General features: G+C 45.7%; 2 protein-coding genes and 1 long non-coding RNA gene across 5 annotated transcripts; 1 reads left to right on the top strand and 2 right to left on the bottom strand.

Annotated features, from left to right (window-relative positions):
• Positions 1-267: 267 nt before the first annotated feature.
• Positions 268-6,710, bottom strand: LOC119211313 (zinc finger protein 518B). 2 transcript variants are annotated; one of them, XM_037462128.2, is made up of 2 exons: positions 6,630-6,710; positions 268-5,033 (listed from the first exon to the last, which is right to left on the bottom strand). In XM_037462128.2, the coding sequence occupies exons 1-2, from the start codon at positions 6,708-6,710 to the stop codon at positions 2,508-2,510; spliced, it is 2,607 nt and encodes an 868-aa protein (XP_037318025.2). In that variant the 3' UTR covers positions 268-2,507. The 2 variants fall into 2 exon arrangements, with proteins under 2 accessions (XP_037318025.2, XP_037318024.2); XM_037462127.2 differs by lacking the exon at positions 6,630-6,710 and adding an exon at positions 5,352-5,505.
• On the top strand, positions 5,884-13,103 carry gsr (glutathione reductase). Of its 2 annotated transcripts, XM_037462139.2 has the most exons (13): positions 5,884-6,297; positions 6,684-6,852; positions 7,587-7,613; positions 7,710-7,798; positions 8,896-8,965; positions 9,099-9,246; positions 9,772-9,826; positions 9,911-10,010; positions 10,105-10,359; positions 11,368-11,479; positions 11,850-11,981; positions 12,079-12,212; positions 12,501-13,103. In XM_037462139.2, the coding sequence occupies exons 1-13, from the start codon at positions 6,248-6,250 to the stop codon at positions 12,648-12,650; spliced, it is 1,491 nt and encodes a 496-aa protein (XP_037318036.2). In that variant the 5' UTR covers positions 5,884-6,247; the 3' UTR covers positions 12,651-13,103. The 2 variants fall into 2 exon arrangements, with proteins under 2 accessions (XP_037318036.2, XP_037318038.2); XM_037462141.2 differs by lacking the exon at positions 5,884-6,297 and having other exon boundaries at positions 6,721-6,844.
• A 4,135-nt stretch (positions 13,104-17,238) lies between these two features.
• LOC134120936 (uncharacterized) lies at positions 17,239-17,761 on the bottom strand. Its single transcript, XR_009952484.1, has 3 exons — positions 17,604-17,761; positions 17,479-17,526; positions 17,239-17,372 (listed from the first exon to the last, which is right to left on the bottom strand). It is a non-coding gene; the product is annotated as an uncharacterized LOC134120936 (long non-coding RNA).
• Between the last annotated feature and the right edge of the window lie 671 nt (positions 17,762-18,432).

The following is an 18,432-nucleotide window of genomic DNA, read 5'->3' as shown; positions in this document are numbered from 1 at the left end:
GTGTAATTCATGCGGAGCACTTACTGTATACCATACGTTTACTATGTGACCTTACATACTGCTACACACAAATTCCCCCTGGGGATAAATCGCGTGTATCGATCAAATTTACTGTTTAATGATTTTGCTTCAGTGTAGAGAGAATTTTTCTAACCATTAAAACATTTTTTTTTCTTTTTCTAAAGGTTCTTCCCACTTTAGTGTTGACATTGCGCACTCTGTGCGGCGATGCAATTCTGTTGAACAAAATGGAATAGACTATACATATCGCAACCATTTTTTAATAGAAAAAAAAGAGTAGTTACATGACTGTTATTATAAAAGCATGAGACACAATAAGAAAACCAAAATAATGAACCAAAAACAGCTTTAACAGACATGAGAATTTCTAGCACAGATGAGAAGAGAATGGAAGGCAAAGTAAAACACGCCCTTAAACATCTTTAAAATAATATTATAGATTTATATAACAAACAATAAAGTACGTCAGTTTCTGACTCTGCCGTTCCAGGAGAGTAAAGCACAACTTAACTGCTTTAGCTGAAGAGGCTGTGGAATGTGAACCAGTACCTACACATCATGAAAAACAGCTATCACATTTTATATTTATAGGTATGTACACAATAAAATCTGCGAGTGATCAGAACGTATATACACACAATAAAGACTGGGCCACCAAAACCTGTTAATTGTTAGGTGGAGCACCTCATACATCGTGGTAACTGATTAATAACACACACACACACACACACACACACACAAACATTGTGACGCTGTCGCAAGAACCAAAACAGTTCCACAGAGCATCCAGAGAGAAGATTGCTTGTGTACTTTTGATGGAAATAACAGGCTCTCTGAATCACAACAATCACTTAATATGTACATAAGATCAGATGAACGCATGTGGCTTTCTGTAACAGTAATAAACCAGCTTGCGAGGCTTTCGTCAGATCCATTTTTTTTCATGGCAAAGGGAGATACAAAGAGATGTTACATGAAGTGTCATCGGAGAACCGTTGGGAACAAGGAAAAAAAAAAAGATCCGAGACGACGATGAAACTAGTTTCAAATAAGTTAATGAAAAAATATCTGATGGATTACACGACAAGAATAAAAATACAATTTTAAAAAATGAAGAAAAACAATGCATCATGATTCTTTAAGCTTTATTTTCTTATATTCTGCGTTAGCAGATTAAAGCTGTTGGCTCCAGCCTCAGACCTGACCCGCGGTGCATTCAGGCGCTCACAATCAACTGTTAATGACATTAAGGTTTTATCACCAAGATTGGCGGCAGAAAGGCAGAAAGGGGAAAACACTGGTGAGGAATGTGGGCACATTCCAAGTTTTATAATACAAGTGACAATTCCCTTCACACAACACATTAAGGAGGAGTGGCAAAAAATATGAACCATTTCTCTGCAACACCCGGTTATTTAAAATACATACAAATCAGAGAACCTGAACACACACAAGCGTGTGTGGCCCAGCTTCCATTATTTACACCACGTAGTGGGTTCTTTCCACCGCGATTGGTCCAGTTCAGGTGATCCATTTACCAGTGACTGTTGGCCGAATAAATACAACTCAGTCACGCAATTGTTCTCCAATTTCTGGGTATGTAAGGAGTTGCCTGAATGCACCACTGCACTACCGACCCACACTTTAAACCGGCTGTGAACTCTTGAGAGTTCTCAGGACAGATTTTGAGGAGTTTTTTTTTTTAAGCTTTAAGAAAATTGTGTTAAAAAGACTTTTGGGATGTAACATAAGTGTCATCTCAACTTCATCTCTGGGGACCAAAGGAAGTAGCGCTCTCCTTCCATGTGCGATGACTGGAAACACATTGGTTGTCTTCGTCTCGGACTCTTCTGTTAAAAGTGTGCATTGAAGAGAGAAAAAAGGGGACGCTATGGATGCTAAACGATGGGCAAAGCTTTCCGAAAGCTCAACAAATCTCCAAATAATGCGGTCACAAACATTTCATCATTATGCTATTGGTTGGTCATTCAGTTTGGTTCTTTATGACATTGTGTTCTGAGGGAGCGAGTGCACTCTGGTTCAATACTCTCAGGTGTACTACACATAGATCAGGTAAAATCTAGAGGAGCCAGATTACTGCCAAAACGTTACTGATGAAAACATAACCAAAAATAAAACAACCACAGGATGTTATCCTTTTTAAATAAACAGCATGCATTTCCGCCTCAACTCTTGGCAGATCTACCAAGTTCCCAAACATCCGGAACAGTACTCAACATCTGTGTAAGACTGCAATCCCCCAAAGCAGATGTTCCTCGGTTCAAGGTAGTCAAACTACATTGCACTTGAATAGTCCACATTTCATGCCTGTACAAACAACATGTAACACAATGATAACCAGATGTTTTTTAAATCGTATCCCCCCTGGCTCGTATTTTCTCTTTCTTTAAGTCATCACCTCTCCGTTGTAATACTAGTCATTTTGTTCATAATCCCCCTTCCCCCATTTCTGGGCGCTGATAAATTCACGGAAAGACACCGACAGTGCACCCCAGCACCTCGTACTTCTGCCCCATCACTTTGCTCAGCCTCATTTTTAAGATTTGGCACTTGGGAGCCAACTCGGAGTCTCCCGTGTCCGCGTCGGCGTCCAATCTGGCGCCCTGTAAGGCGACCCGGGGCTTCGGGTGGTTGAGCACCACCACGGGCTGGTAGGGGCTCGGCCGTTTCACCAGCTGGTCCACCTTCAGCGGCATCGGGTAAATGGCCGCGCAGTCAGTCACACCGCCCACAGGTGTCTTGTATCTGGCTATTCTGAGTTTCAGCCCCTTCTTGGGTTTTTTCCACAGGCCCACCTGTACCCGCTTGAGCGAGACGGTCAGGAACTTTGGGATGTCGTGCGCTGGCCGCTGGGGCTCCGCCTCCACACGCGCCGCGATTGTGGAAACCGCTTCCTCGGCCGCTGGGGACTTAGAAGCTGGAGTGTGACTGCGTTCCTCAACGTCTGTTGCCTTGGCGCCGTTTTTCTCCTCCTTGACGGGGTTGTCGGCGGGGGCGGGAGGATGCTGCATACCTTTATCCTCGACTTTGACGGAGTCACCGGTCCGCTCCGTCGACAAACGCCTGTGGACGATGGAGTCGTCTTTTGCGGCCACCCGAGCGTGGCATGTCGCCGGCTCCACCGCCCGCTCCGTGGCGTTCGTTACCGCCACCTGATCTTGAGCTTTGCTTTCGGCGCCGCTGCTTTCATCCATCACTATACCGCGCAGCGCCATGACCAGCGGTTGCATGGAGCCCTGGACGTGCTCCGGCTGTTGGCTAAGTGAAAACACGGAGGAGATGATGGGAAAACCCTCCGGCTCTAGCGTGTCCCGTTCTCCCGCCCTCTGACCGGACCCGACTTCCTGGGCCCAGGACGACGCCTTTGGACCCCTGCAGCTGGACGGCGCCGGCGTTTTGACCGACGAGGACTCGCTTAGGTTTCTGGGAATGGAAAAAGACGGACATGAAACCTCGTCCTTACAAAGCAGTTTCGGCGGAGGTCTCACTTGGGCGGATGCCGCCAAGAGGACGCTCAAGGCCGGAGAAGAAGAAGGTTGCTGGTTCAAGCCCACCGCCTCTTTTTTTATTATCTGAGCGGCGTTGCTCTTGAGGCGTATCTCGCCCGGTTCCAGCTTCACAGCCACAGAAACATCCCGGGGAGGGATTTTTAAGTCGCTCGCCCTGCTGGGTGGGATACTCTTGGAATGCTCTGGAACCAAATTAGTCCTCTCGTCCACGGCTCGCTGAGAAACACGCGCCGCCGTGTTCTCGGGGTGCAGGGCGCTCGCAAACCTTTGGCCGAGCCTGTTGCAGATGACCGAGGCCACGGCTGCATTGTGGTTCACCGGTTCGCTCGGGGTACCTTGGATCACACTGTTTCCGTCTCTTCCAGTGTTGAGGATGACTTTGGGAACCTTGTTTGGAACGACTGTGTGACTTTCCAAGTTGATTATTTCATGCGAGGCTCTTTTAAATCCATTTTTCTCTTTGTTTACGTGATTCTGGAGGTTTTTGGAAACGGGGAAAGCGACAGGACGTTCCACATTCACGGGGTTTGTTTCACACTGCTTCCTGTTGACGGTGCACATCCCCATGCTCATGGATTTCACCGCGTTGGGGCGATTTAATGAGTATAAGAAGGGCTTTCCCAGTGCACTGTTTTGAGGCACTGTGCTCCTCGTCTCTTTTATCACAGACTCGTTTTCCTGTTTAGAGACGAGCCTCAGCTTCAGCTCCTTGGTCCCGTTGACGGTCTTCACCTCAACGAGCTCCACCAAACAGCCGGCGGGGATCGTCACCTCCTCCGGAAGAGACACCGTCAGAGCTCTGTTGTGCTGCACGAGTCCATTCAAAGGGGTCAGAAGTTCCGCATTGCCATGCGTGGCACTTGCCCCGTTCGTGTCCAGTGTTTTCCCCCGCAGTTCATCCCAAGCCGGCCTGACCGCAGATATTCCCGGGATGGGCACCGTCACCCGGACGGCCGGCCGGAACGATGCCGGATCAGCGGTGGGCACACTAGATAAGGCACCGGAGGCGGGGGCATGCGAGTTTTTTGTTGTGCCGGGCCTAGCGAGTTCTTGAATGAGGCTTTTACTGTGCAAGCGATCGATGTGCTTGACCAGGCACAACCGCCTCATGTAGCCCTGTCCACAGTGAGGACATTTAAACGGATACTTGTTGCTGTGTTGCTTCAGGTGGGCGTTCAACTCTGCCTCGCTGAACGTGACTTTGTTGCAGTAGAAGCAGTAGAACCTCGTCCCTCTGTGTTCCAGCATGTGCCTCTTCAGCTCGGCGGCGTCCGGGGAGGCAAATCCACATTTCTGACAGCACTTCACGTTGGAGTTGCTCAAGACCCGATCCACGACATTGTTGGGATGACCACCGTTCACGGAGGACCTCATGCTGTGGTAGCTGACAGGATTCATGATGAGGCGAGAGGTCGGCCGGTCATCTGGCCGCAGGTCCCGCGGGTCATACAGCAGAGCGAGACCAGCTGCACGCGCCTCCCACTGCGGAAATGGGATAGATAAAAACAGAGATTGAACCTGACACTACTGTTAATAACACAAGGCCGACATGTAGCCCCTCCTCCTCCAGGTGAAGCATTTCCTTTAACATCTGACGCCCGAATAGCGGATTGCGGGGAAAAGCAACAAAGCGGTTCCCCTTTTCAGTGTTTTCGACCGTTTTCCTTCTGTAGTCCGCCGCTGTCTACACTTAAACTCTAAGGGAAAGGCCTCATCTGACCACAACAAGGAGGGTGGAGAGACGACGGCCCGCTTTTCAAATGTTTATCTTCGCAACAGAGTCAAATCCCGCGCACGTACCTTTTTTGGGGTGTGTGTTTTGAATTGTCGTCTGTTTTGAATTGAATAAATCCTGTTCGTCGATGGGATATTGAAGCTCATCAACGAGACCAACCGAGCGGCTTTGCACTAGCTTTGCTTTAGCAACCGTTAGCTAGCGGACACTACTCCGGACAACGAGTTTCCTTGCTTACAAAATAAGAGTGCGGAATACATATACCAATGTTAAGTCAAAGTGCAGTTAGTTTGTAGATAATGCTCTCTAAAAACGATGATTTGGTGCATATTTTTATTCATTGGTAAAACAAATGTTGATTGATCATCGATACTGTTTGAAAATACATTCTCGATTAAAACGCCAACGCATTAGTTAATCAAGAATCAATATGTTAAAGGAAATATTTCTTAATTCACAAATTGTATTTTTCTATTTGATTTTCTCTACAAGGGTTGTCTTATTCACCAGTACAACAAAGCTTTGTTGAAAATTAACCGGGTTATTTCGCGAGATTGGCGTATTATTTTGAAAGTTATGGCCGGAAGTCTGCCTGTTTATTTTTTATTTACAGCTTGCGATCTGCAGCGTAGGCCTGCGCTATTCTTGAAGAAATTTGCTACGCAAATCTCCATCACACACCGGGGTGATTCACGCTCGTCTCTACATACGCGCCCGCAAAAGTGACGTTTGTTAATGGTCGAGCCGTCGCCGTTATTCGCGACCTCAAACAGGACACCCTCGCTTGTGTAGTTTAAATTTATAAAACTGCAAAGGAAACATTTCTACATGATTCCCTGCCGGCGTCACTGCGTGTCCACTTCACCCCCGTGACACAGGAAGTGTTCGAAGCTTTTCGTATATTACGCTAGAATAAAGTCAAACTTCGGACGTCAATAAAACGACCCTAAACGAATAAACCATGCTTTTCAAACGAATCAACAGACTGCTTCCGTCCCTGACGTTACCAAGGTGAGCAACACGCCGTCTCCACGACAACCACCAACGGTTTGAACCCGTCTGTCATTTATTAGCTGCAACTTTGTGTCCGTCTAAAACGTAACGTTACATTTGAAGGGGTTCGTGGTCCGCTCCGCCGCTGTTATTGTAACACTGCAGCTCTGATGTGAGCACCACCATGACTATTGTGAAAACCCGTTTCTGGGATTTACAAAACCATTGTTGCGATTCATAATGACACAGCAGTCAGTGGCTTTCCCTTGACCCTCCCATTTTGTTCCCCACGCGCACACGCTGCGCGCTCCCTCGAGCTTCCTGGTTATGGCAATATTAACCCAGCTCACCCGGACGCCGGCTACCTCCTGGCTCAGAAAGCAGCTTTTCTCGTCTTCCCGCAGACACGCAGCTCTCAACCGCCGCGACATGGCCTCAGGAGACCCGGAGACGACCCGGCTCGACTTCCTGGTGATCGGCGGCGGCTCCGGGGGTCTGGCCGGGGCTCGGAGGGCGTCGGAGCTCGGCGCGTCCGCAGCCGTGATCGAGAGTCACAGACTCGGAGGTACCTGCGTGAGTAAAACAAACAAAAAAAAGACAATAAAACAACTGCGTGATCCATCCTCTGCAGCTGGTTGCCAGGTTCACTGCGAAGCCTCCGGACTCCTTTTGTGCAAGTGTTTTGTGTTTCCAACAAAATCCGCCTGACAACAGATGAAACGGGCGTTGGGGGGGTCGATGTCTTCATATTTAAGTTGAGCGGGGTTCACGGTGGTGAAAACATGATCCTGTACAGGTAGAAGTGTTCTGGCTGAAGACGTTGATTCATCAGGTGGTTGAACACAAGGGCGTCATACATAGGCTGTTAAGTAATTCATTACTCATTAGTGTGTTCACCCACTACTGTGACTTTTCATTCGATCTAGATTGGAAGTTGATGAAAAAAGACCTTGTTCTAAACCAACATCTGATTGTACAAAGGCGGTACATTTCTGCTGATTAGTTTCCAAATGTTGGTAACAGATAAGGAAATAAGCTCTAATAAGATAATTCAAGGCGCAGAAACCATGTTGCAAAGCATTGTATTGCGATTAAATATTGTATACATTTTGCAGATTTTTTTTTAACCTTTTTGTATGTAAGTTCATAATAAATGTTTCTAATTAATTTTACATCCAGCCGCATCATATGAAGATGCTATGGCCCTGTGTTTATTATTTGAATAAACATTTTAACACATCATGTTTGATGGCAGTGTCATCCAACTGACGGGGAACTAACTTGCTCTGTTTGGATGTGTTTTTCAGGTCAATGTTGGCTGTGTCCCAAAGAAGGTACACTTTCCTTTTGTTTTCAACTGTTGTTGCAATAGGCCAAGTTGTATCTCTCAATCAAAAATCCGCAAGCTCTCTAACCCTGGGCCTTCTCAGGTGATGTGGAATGCAGCTGTTCATGCCGAGTATCTCCACGATCACAGCGACTACGGCTTTGAAGTTGGGAGTGTTCGTTTCAGCTGGGAGTAAGTCGCCGCGTCGTTATTTCACCATGTTTTGTGCAACTAAAGCGAGCTCTTCTGCAATATCTAGTGCTCGTTCCTGTAACCGAGAGGTGTCCATTTTTCGCAGCAGTCTGTCGTAGTCATTGTGTCGCTTCTCTCGGGCTCGTTCTCCGTTCTTTGACTGAGTGGAGGCAGGGTGAGAGCCAAAGATAAGCCCGTGCAAGGAGTGGCTCTCTGCAGCGCCAGGGAATAATAGGCAGGGTAACAAAACACGAGCGTACATCAGGGCTGGCAGGTCGATGTTCTATCAACCAACCAACCAACCGTCCATCAAGACCGAGTCGGAAAAATGTGTATTCAAATACAGCAAAGGTGTTTAATGGACTCCTTGCATTCAGCACATGTTGTTTATTGTTTTATCTGTTTTGAAACTAGTAGAATATTTTAGTTCTATAGTCAACTGTAGTTTGTGATGATGGGTTGTTTGCGTTACTTTGTCCACCCCGTTTTTATGTTGCAGCAGCAGGATCTGTTTTAAAAGTTTTTGTAAACTATACAAATATTTCTTGTAGTACTTAAAAATAAAAAAAAAATGTTTGAGCTTGAGTGTCATCAGAAGTGAAGTTAGGAACTTCCTTATTATTTTATTGACTAATGGAGATTGTCGGAAGTTGTAATGTTGAACTTCCCTCGGACCTCTAGTCTACTAATCTACAATAGTTTATTGCCACTAGTATATCCACACTTCTATTTTTGCAATCTGGCATTACATTAGTTCAATTGTTTATGCGTGGGATTGTATATCTCAAAATGTATAGTTAGTTGTTTTTTATCCCTTGAGCGTGTGCAAGTGAGCCGACTGGATCAGTTTCCTGGGCAAACACTTTCGCTCAAATAATGCAATGGGATGAGTGTGTATTTTGGAGCTTATTCAATCGCATGAAGTGATTATGAAAGGCTGATCTTTCTCTGCATTTGTTGAAATGTATGTTTCATTTAGAGTTATGATTTTTGAACAGTGTTTGTGTTGCATTTACCATCTGAATGCCAGTTTTTCTTCCTTGTGTGTGTGTGTAAACAAACAAGCCCTTATCTTTGATCATTTCCTGTGTTTCCAGAGCTCTCAAGGCCAAAAGAGACGCTTATATTAGTCACTTAAATCGTATTTATCGCAACAACCTCGACAAAGTAAGTTTACATTCTTATTATGTTTATTATCTCCAGTTGTTATTTCCTGTTGTTTTCCATAAATTGAGCTTCAGTTTATTTTGTTCTTAAAATAATGATTGCATCAGAAATAATGATATCTGATTCCTTTTAGGCTAAAGTCCAAAATATTCAAGGTCATGCCAGGTTTACAAATGACCCTGAACCGACTGTGGAGGTTGATGGAAGAAAGTACACAGCGCCTCACATCCTCATCGCAACCGGAGGGCAGCCGACTGTTCTGAGTGATGCTGATATTCCAGGTAAATGATGCGCTCAGGTTTGACCTGGAACAGTTAGTTTAATTTAATCCAGGGTCGGCCACCTCTTTGATACGAATGACCATTTTTAGATCTTATTGTTATTCATGTTTTTATTGAATTTGAGTTTAATTGACCCCACTTACACATTTTCATTTTTAACAAGTCACACATTTGATTTTGTCCATGAAGGCAACATTTGAAGAAAGAAATAAACATTTTTCTCCAGGAGTCAGGACATTTTAATTCAAATCAAAACTATGAATCCAAAAGGCTTTCCCATCAAACCTGTTGATCAGGACTAAACTTTAGGTGACAACATCTGAGGAAGTGTCGCAGCTCTTATGCAATTCTTCAAACTAACTGGCAATAGGGGACTTCAACATTTCCTGCACACTTGTTGCTAGTGTGCCTTTGGTTACTTTGCCACAATGAAATAAATAGAATGGCTGTCCTGTTTTCCACTATAACCTAAAAGACAACCATAAACATAATTGTGCATAATATACTGTGTATTAATCATTTCAGGGGGAAATCTTGGCATCACCAGCGATCGCTTTTTTGAACTTGAAACATTGCCAAAGTAAGCCCATCTGTGGGAAACTCTCTTTTTAATACCATGTGAACAGTTTGTGCCTATAAAATAAGGCTTGGTTCTCCACTACAGGCGCACCGTGATTGTGGGCGCAGGTTACATCGCAGTGGAGATGGCCGGCATCCTTTCTACCCTGGGCTCCAAAACATCAATGATTATTCGACAGTCGGGAGTAAGGAACCCACAGAATCACAACTTCAATCACTTTCAAAGGTGTTCACTTGTGCAAATACATAACTCAATGTGCTCCAAAACGCTCTCTGTAGGTTTTGAGGAACTTTGACAGCTTCATAAGCACAAACTGCACCAAAGAGCTGCAAAACTCTGGCGTGGATCTGTGGAAGAATTCTCAGGTGAAGTCTGTGCGTAAAACGGAAAAAGGACTTGAGGTGACGGTCGTCACCAAAGACCCAGAGAAGAGGAACGACGAGGAGAAGACCAGCACCATCCAGGAAGTGGACTGCCTCCTCTGGGCCATCGGCAGGCAGCCCAACACTTCTGGATTGAATGTCGCCGCCGTGGTAACAATCATCATGTAAACTGGGTGCTGAATTGGGCCGAGGAAGCGGCATGTTGGCTCGGAGAAGAAATTGGGCAAAAGTTTTTGGAAAGACAAAATAATTTAACCATGCGTAATTAAAATAGTAATGGTGCATTTAACTGATCACTATCTCTTGTCCTAAATCTGTGTGCCAAGTGAATTAATCTTCTTTGGCTCAGTTTTCCTTATGTCACCCTAGTTTTGGCTACTTAACTGGCCACTTCATCATAGCAGCGCTTCAGGTCATTAGTCTCTTAATGTCACACATTTTTAATAATGACAGCCCGACATAAACCAGGCAGGGATCCCCTGGATTAGAGATAATCCAGGAGCAGGACCAGACCCACTTAGTTGTTTGTCTTTGTTTGTTAGAAGCAAATAGTAAAATGTTTTTGAGCATTAACAGAAATATTTATAACAGATTAAATTACAGTCAGTCTTCCTTTTATTAACTTTGAGAAAGAGTAATAGAAATTTATAATGCATTGTGGCATATTCTGGCTCTTCTTTATTTGCTAACCTTGGCGGAAGGTGGGAGTGAAATATAAAAGCAGCAGCTCACACCAAGCTGCAGCAAACTAAAGGAAATAAGACTGAAGACAGAAGAGTGATGAGAGACTGAGTCGTTGGCATCTTAGTTTGGTATTCAGGCCCAGAGAGTCAACAGAGATTTGTCTTGTCTAATAATGCTGAACAGCACGCTGTAGTGGTCGTGTGTTCTATGGTTTATATGTAGTGCTCTGAGCCTCCTCAGAAAGATGACTTCTTGTTTCTTTGATGGTCCCTCGTTGCTTTAAAGCTAAAGTCATCACTGTCTTGCTTGGGTTTATTAATGGAAAAGACCGAAAGGACCAAACTATGTCAGTAACTCTCCCCATAGTAATCCCAACAGAGGTTTCAAAGGAACTGAGAGAATCACTTTGGGGCTTAAATGGGATGTTTCAGCTCCTCCATCCTGACCAAAAAACAATGTTGTCTCTGTTTACAGGGTTTGGAAATGGACGAAAGAGGCCACATTGTTGTGGATGAGTTTCAGAATACCAGCAGACCAGGAGTCTACGCTGTGGGCGACGTTTGTGGCAAAGCTCTTCTCACTCCTGGTAGGAAGTTGAACCAATAACTCGAATACTTTCGCAGAAGTGGAAAACCACACAGTTGAGTTTGTGTTGTAGTTTAAGTCGTTTAAAACCCAAACTGAAGGCTTCACTAGTATTTGGTAATCAATGTTGAAAATCTTTTACTTTTTGTTTTTTTATGCATAAAATGCATTTTTGTATCTGTTATTAAATACGTTACTTTCGAGTGCACATCTGACGTGTTAACAAGCTTTGGGTGGAACTCGTTGCGCCTCCTTCAACGGTGCACATTGCAACAGCTTCATTATGGTTTTTTCTGGTTTCGGAATGAAAGGTTTTCCCTGCAATGTTTTGTCAGCACATTTACCGATGTAATGTTGTTTGTCGGGGGCAGTTGCCATAGCCGCAGGCAGAAAGCTGGCCCACCGGCTGTTTGAGGGCAAGAAGGACTCCAAGCTGGACTACTCCAGCATCCCCACCGTGGTGTTCAGCCACCCACCCATCGGAACCGTGGGCCTCACAGAAGGCGAGCACTGCTTTCATGGATGTGTGGCGTTTTTCATCCGTTATTGTACTTCATGAGAACAATAATTCAAAACACTTCATTTGTCTCTCCGTCCCAGAGGAGGCCATTAGGTCTAGAGGAAAGGAGAACGTGAAGGTCTACAAGACCTCTTTCACTCCGATGTATCACGCCATCACGAGCAGGAAGAGTCAGTGCATCATGAAGCTGGTGTGTGAGGGCAAAGAGGAGAAGGTAGGAGTCCTATGTTATAATATAATCTGTAACATAATGAAACTGAAATCGGCTTTAAAATGTGAACGTATTTGGGGATTTGTGCACGTTCTGCCTACGTCTCTGCAGATGCTTCAAAGTAATTTGGGTAACTGTGGGAAGTCTCCTGACTTAAGTAGACGTAGATAAGGCAAGTTTAGGAAAATCACAAAAACTCAATACCAATGCGTGTGACAGTGTCTTTTTACTGTTTACTTTTTACTAGCGACTGCAGTGATTCTCAAGGGCTGCCGTGTCTCTGTTCCTCAGGTGGTGGGCCTGCACATGCAGGGCCTGGGCTGCGACGAGATGCTGCAGGGCTTTGCTGTTGCTATCAAAATGGGCGCTACCAAAGCCGACTTTGACAAGACGGTCGCCATTCACCCCACCTCGTCTGAGGAGTTTGTCACAATGCGTTGACCCCTTTCCAGCTTTACAGACTCGCGTACCAGGACAGAGTCGCTGCTCTGTACCAGTCTCGCATCGGTTTAACCACTTGCTTTAAAAAACATTTTCACTCATTTTAAGAGACATTATTTGTGCACAGTGCACCTTTTCCAACCTCTTCCTAAACGCACCAAGACGGAGTTATTGCCTTCTTAAACTGTTCTGTGGGTCTTGATTATTGATTTAATATTCTGGGTTCCATTTTAATGATTTGTAAATGGAAGTGGTGGATTTACAGGTATTGTTGTCAAGTGATTTCATTTGGTAATCAAAAGAACACGCGCACCTCTGCTAGTGTATGTATTTGATTTGTTAGTCATTTGTCGGATGATATTACAAACACTGCTATGCACATATTTACTACTTATGCGAGGCCGTAACATATCTACTTTTCTGAAGGTTCAATAAACAGGTTTTATTTCTAAACCGTTGTGATTCCTGTCTCTTAATTCTTAAAGATTGTTTATTGTGGAGCAGAGTTGCATCACTTTTCCCCACTAGTGCCGTTCCTTGTCTGTACATGCATACCGCCCAGATGCAATAGTGTTGTGGATTTTATAAATACGTTACTTTATTATAGGTATACAAATAACATTTTATTTTTAGCTAGTTTTTTTTTTGTGTGCTTAACAGTTGAGTCATTTTCACATACAAAACATGAAGATTAAAATTCCTCTATCAGTATAATGTTGAAATGTACTCCATGACCCCATACACAAGAATATAATTATTTCTAGATTCAAATAACAATAATATTTAAAAGATATTACCCCAACAGAGCCAGGGGTCCATTTCAAGCAGGAGGTTCAACAAACTCTGAGTCAGACTGTAAACTCTAAAGTTGATTTACCCTGATATAGGAAGCTCTGAACAGCTGTTTACAGTTTTTCTCAAATGCTAAAACACATTTCACAAACGTTTCCTCCATGTTCCCCAATGTCTAAACACAACACCCTTTTCTAAAGCTACATAAACACAACCACACCTTTCCACTTCAAAACTCAAACTTTCACACCAAAAGAGCAGCTCGAAGCTTTCAAAAATGTAAACATTATACACATCATTACACACTACAGCAAAACAATTGAAAACACAATGCTCAATTTGTGAGAAGGTTCTTTGTTTCATAACTGCCAATGCATAATTTTAGAAACTTTACAGTAATGGATCTTCTTAGATCTCTGCAGAGGATTAGGAATTTAGATTTGTGAGTTTCATATGAAGAGTATAAGTCTATAGTAAATTCTGCATGTACAATACTGTAACACAGCTCAATGCAAAGACAGAATCTATTGCACACAACAATACTCTTGAAAACATGATCAGGGTGTGAAGTTTTTTTATTTACTTTACACCACACACACCACAATCACTGTGCGGCATCATGGCGCTGAGTTGCATCGGGCCACATCAACTCATCCACGTCGCAGGCTATATTGTCTCTTGCCAGGCACCTCGGGAAAAACGGCCTTGAATGGCGAATCCATCCTTGGAAGGCCTCCACTGGGATGTCAACACAGGCCGGCTCCATTGCACTTAGGAGGTACTCTCTAGCGTATGGTTGTCTGTCATAAACCTTCCATCTCCACGATGAGAAGAACTCCTCTATAGGGTTCAGGAAAGGGGAGTAGGGTGGCAGACAGACGTTTAAAAAGTGGTTACTGTTGGTGGTGAACCACTCTCTGATTTGGTTTGTTCTGTGGAAGCTTACATTGTCCCAAATGATCACATAAATGTGATGTGCGGGCCCAGGATGGTGTTGTTGGCGGTCCAGGAGGATGTCTTTTATCTCCTCTAGGAAGGTGAGGAGATGTTGGGTGTTGTAAGACCCAAGGACAGCCCCTCCAAACCCATGGTCGCACAAAGAGTAATATTACCCCCCCGTTGGTCAGGAACCTCAGTGATGGCTCTTTGCCCAATGATGTTACGGCCTCTTTGCCTTCGTTTCTGCAGGTTAAAGCCAGCCTCATCCAGGAAGAGGTACTCATGAGGTCTGGCCATCACGTCCAACTGTAATATCCTCTGTGAAAATGTGAAAGTGCACAGGTGTTCAGAACAACAGTCAATCATGTAGCACAGTATTGTCCAGAAGTAATGTAGGCCACTGAGCAACACAGTATATCCACTAACTGTACTGTGAACATGGATGTATACTTACTTGCACATACTCGTAACGTAGGTCTTTGTGTCGCGCAGAGTTGCGCTCAAAGGGAACCCTATAGACCTGTTTCATCCGCATCTTTTGGCGCCGGAGAACTCTGTCTATTGTGGCCAAGCTGACATCATCAATGCTCTCAAAGTTGACATTATCGGCAATGACTTTGTCTCTGATCTCCCGGAGTCTGATGAGGTTGTTCTCACGAACCATATCCACAATGAGGGTTTCTTGTGCTGCTGTAAATATGGCAACCCTCCCACCTCTATGTGGCATTCTTTCAACTCTAAAGAAAGAAACATGTGTTGTCAAGATTGACATGTTTTACAATACAGTAACAACTGATTTGAAACCAATAGACTACTTCACAGGCTTGTTAAATTGTATTGTGACAAAGAAAGCAATAGAGTACAACACCTGTTGTTTTGTCTGAATGCCCTGATAATGGTGGCCACGGTGAACCTACTCAGGTTTGGACGGACTCTTAGTCCTGCTTCAGCCATTGTCATGCCATGGACAATGACATGGTCAATGACTGTTGCTCGCATCTCATCCGTAATGATGGTGCGAGGTTGTCTTGCTCTCCCTCCTGGACCTTCTCCTCTCCCTTGTTGGCCTCCTCCTCCTCCTCTCCCTTGTTGGCCTCCTCCTCCTCCTCTCCCTTGTTGGCCTCCTCCTCCTCCTCCTCTCCCTTGTTGGCCTCCTCCTCTCCCTCCTGGACCTTCTCCTCTCCCTTGTTGGCCTCCTCCTTCTCCTCTCCCTTGTTGGCCTCCTCCTCTCCCTCCTGGACCCCGGACTCCTTCATTGTCATGCCATGGACAACGACATGGTCAATGACTGTTGCTCGCATCTCGTCCGTAATGATGGTGCGAGGTTGTCTTGCTCTCCCTCCTGGACCTTCTCCTCTCCCTTGTTGGCCTCCTCCTCCTCCTCTCCCTTGTTGGCCTCCTCCTCCTCCTCTCCCTTGTTGGCCTCCTCCTCTCCCTCCTGGACCTTCTCCTCTCCCTTGTTGGCCTCCTCCTCCTCTCCCTTGTTGGCCTCCTCCTCCTCTCCCTTGTTGGCCTCCTCCTCCTCCTCTCCCTTGTTGGCCTCCTCCTCTTCCTCCTGGACCTTCTCCTCTCCCTTGTTGGCCTCCTCCTCCTCTCCCTTGTTGGCCTCCTCCTCCTCCTCTCCCTTGTTGGCCTTCTCCTCTCCCTCCTGGACCCCGGACTCCTTTATTGTCATGCCATGGACAATGACATGGTCAATGACTGTTGCTCGCATCTCGTCCGTAATGATGGTGCGAGGTTGTCTTGCTCTCCCTCCTGGACCTTCTCCTCTCCCTTGTTGGCCTCCTCCTTCTCCTCTCCCTCCTGGACATTCTCCTCTCCCTTGTTGGCCTCCTCCTCCTCCTCTCCCTTGTTGGCCTCCTCCTCCTCCTCTCCCTTGTTGGCCTCCTCCTCTCCCTCCTGGACCTTCTCCTCTCCCTTGTTGGCCTCCTCCTCCTCTCCCTTGTTGGCCTCCTCCTCCTCCTCTCCCTTGTTGGCCTTCTCCTCTCCCTCCTGGACCCCGGACTCCTTTATTGTCATGCCATGGACAATGACATGGTCAATGACTGTTGCTCGCATCTCGTCCGTAATGATGGTGCGAGGTTGTCTTGCTCTCCCTCCTGGACCTTCTCCTCTCCCTTGTTGGCCTCCTCCTTCTCCTCTCCCTCCTGGACATTCTCCTCTCCCTTGTTGGCCTCCTCCTCCTCCTCTCCCTTGTTGGCCTCCTCCTCCTCCTCTCCCTTGTTGGCCTCCTCCTCTCCCTCCTGGACCTTCTCCTCTCCCTTGTTGGCCTCCTCCTCCTCTCCCTTGTTGGCCTCCTCCTCTCCCTCCTGGACCTTCTCCTCTCCCTTGTTGGCCTCCTCCTCCTCTCCCTTGTTGGCCTCCTCCTCCTCTCCCTTGTTGGCCTCCTCCTCTCCCTTGTTGGCCTCCTCCTCTTCTTCTTCCATGGCCAGCTCTTCTCCCTCCTCTGACTCGAATTCCTCTTCCCCTGACTCTGCCTTCATCCATTGTGTTGGTTTGGAATCTTCAGCAAACTGTGCACTCTGAACTTGCTTTTATACATGTGGTCACAGCATTAGCAACAAGTGTCTTCAATTTTGAGTCGTTGTGTGTAATGATTGACGGCAGGTGTGTTCATTGTGTTCAAATATTGCTGACTGTGGCAAGCATTTTGCATCACATGAGCTTTCATTTGAGAATATGAGCAGAGTTCTTTTGCAACTTGTGTTTTAGCAAGGGAAAATGTGTTAAGATTTATGAGAACGGAGGATTGTGTTTTGTGCTGTGACTGAGCTGATCACAGCGGCTCACCTTGACTTCTTCTTCCGTCATGGAGAGTCCTTCCACTCTGAGGTAGCTCCAGAAACTCTTAGCGTGGATCGGCCTCTCTATCACCAGCACCAGCTCCCTCTCCATCCGATACCAGTCCAGCAGGGATGGCCATGTCCTCTCTGACTCGGCCGCCAGCTTCAACATGATGGCGACCTCTATGGAGATTATGTTTCCGTTGTCCTGTACGCCGCGCCAGAGTTGAGGATTAGAGAGATTCCTCTGTGATACATTCACAAACAGTGTCGAACATAGAACATTTTAACAGCAGCGGGCGTTGCTCACTCACCTCATGTGTGAACCAGACTTTGTCAATTGGGATGTGTTTAATGGCAACCTACGAGATAGAAACAATACTTCTGTTAGAGAGTGTGTGCGTGTGTGTGTGTTGGGGAACTTGTGTGCAACGTTTACCGGTGTCACGGTTTGGTCCCTCTTCCTGTTTTAGTTTGAAGTTTCATGTTCCTTGTGGTCCTGGGTTAACTTCACTTCCTGCCTTGTCTTGTGATTGCGTGATTGTCTCCACCTGTGTCCAATCACCTGCACCTCCCTTGTGTATTTAAGCCCTGTGTGCCTGTGTTGTCCTTGGTCGCGTCATTGTCTATTGTCGGTCATCGTTGGTGCATGTCTTTGGTTTGGTTTGGTTTGGTTTGGTTTGGTTTGGTTTGGTTTAAAGAGCACTCGGTTCAAGAAACTCTGCGTTTGAGTCCTCCCTGCAGCCTGCACCAGCAACCAGCGTGACAACCGGGAGGTTGTCGGCTCTGCGGTAGCCAGCAAACACGGATCCATATCGTCCTTGACCAATGTTATCCAGTTCCTTATATTTGGCTTCAAACTCTTCTGCAGACAAAAACATGTTGCTTTAATACATTAGTGAGTGACAGCAACTATATGTCACCTAAACTCTACCCATCCTATGATGGTGATACCAATTTTAATTTGACACTGAACGTGATAAAGCCTAAAACTACTGACGTTGTTTGGTGGGCTCCTCCTCAACGTCCTCTGTAACCAGTCTCCTCTTCCTAGTCGGTCCATCCTCAGCATCGGCGACCTTCCTCTTGTTGCCTCCACAGTGGTGTTGCAGCTTCCTACAGATGAGCAACAAAACACAGCATGGTCAGTTTGATGACAGTCACAACACCAACGTGGACAGAAAACCCCTCAAACCACAAAACGGTGTCTTTTCTGCTCAGCTGAATCTTCTTTAAGTGAATATTTTATCATCTCTAGCAGATTCTCC

This window comes from Pungitius pungitius, chromosome 2 (assembly GCF_949316345.1).
Source record: "Pungitius pungitius chromosome 2, fPunPun2.1, whole genome shotgun sequence".
Lineage (NCBI taxonomy): Eukaryota > Metazoa > Chordata > Actinopteri > Perciformes > Gasterosteidae > Pungitius > Pungitius pungitius.
Note: the sequence above shows the minus strand (reverse complement) of the source record. Positions and strands in the feature narration are given on the sequence as shown.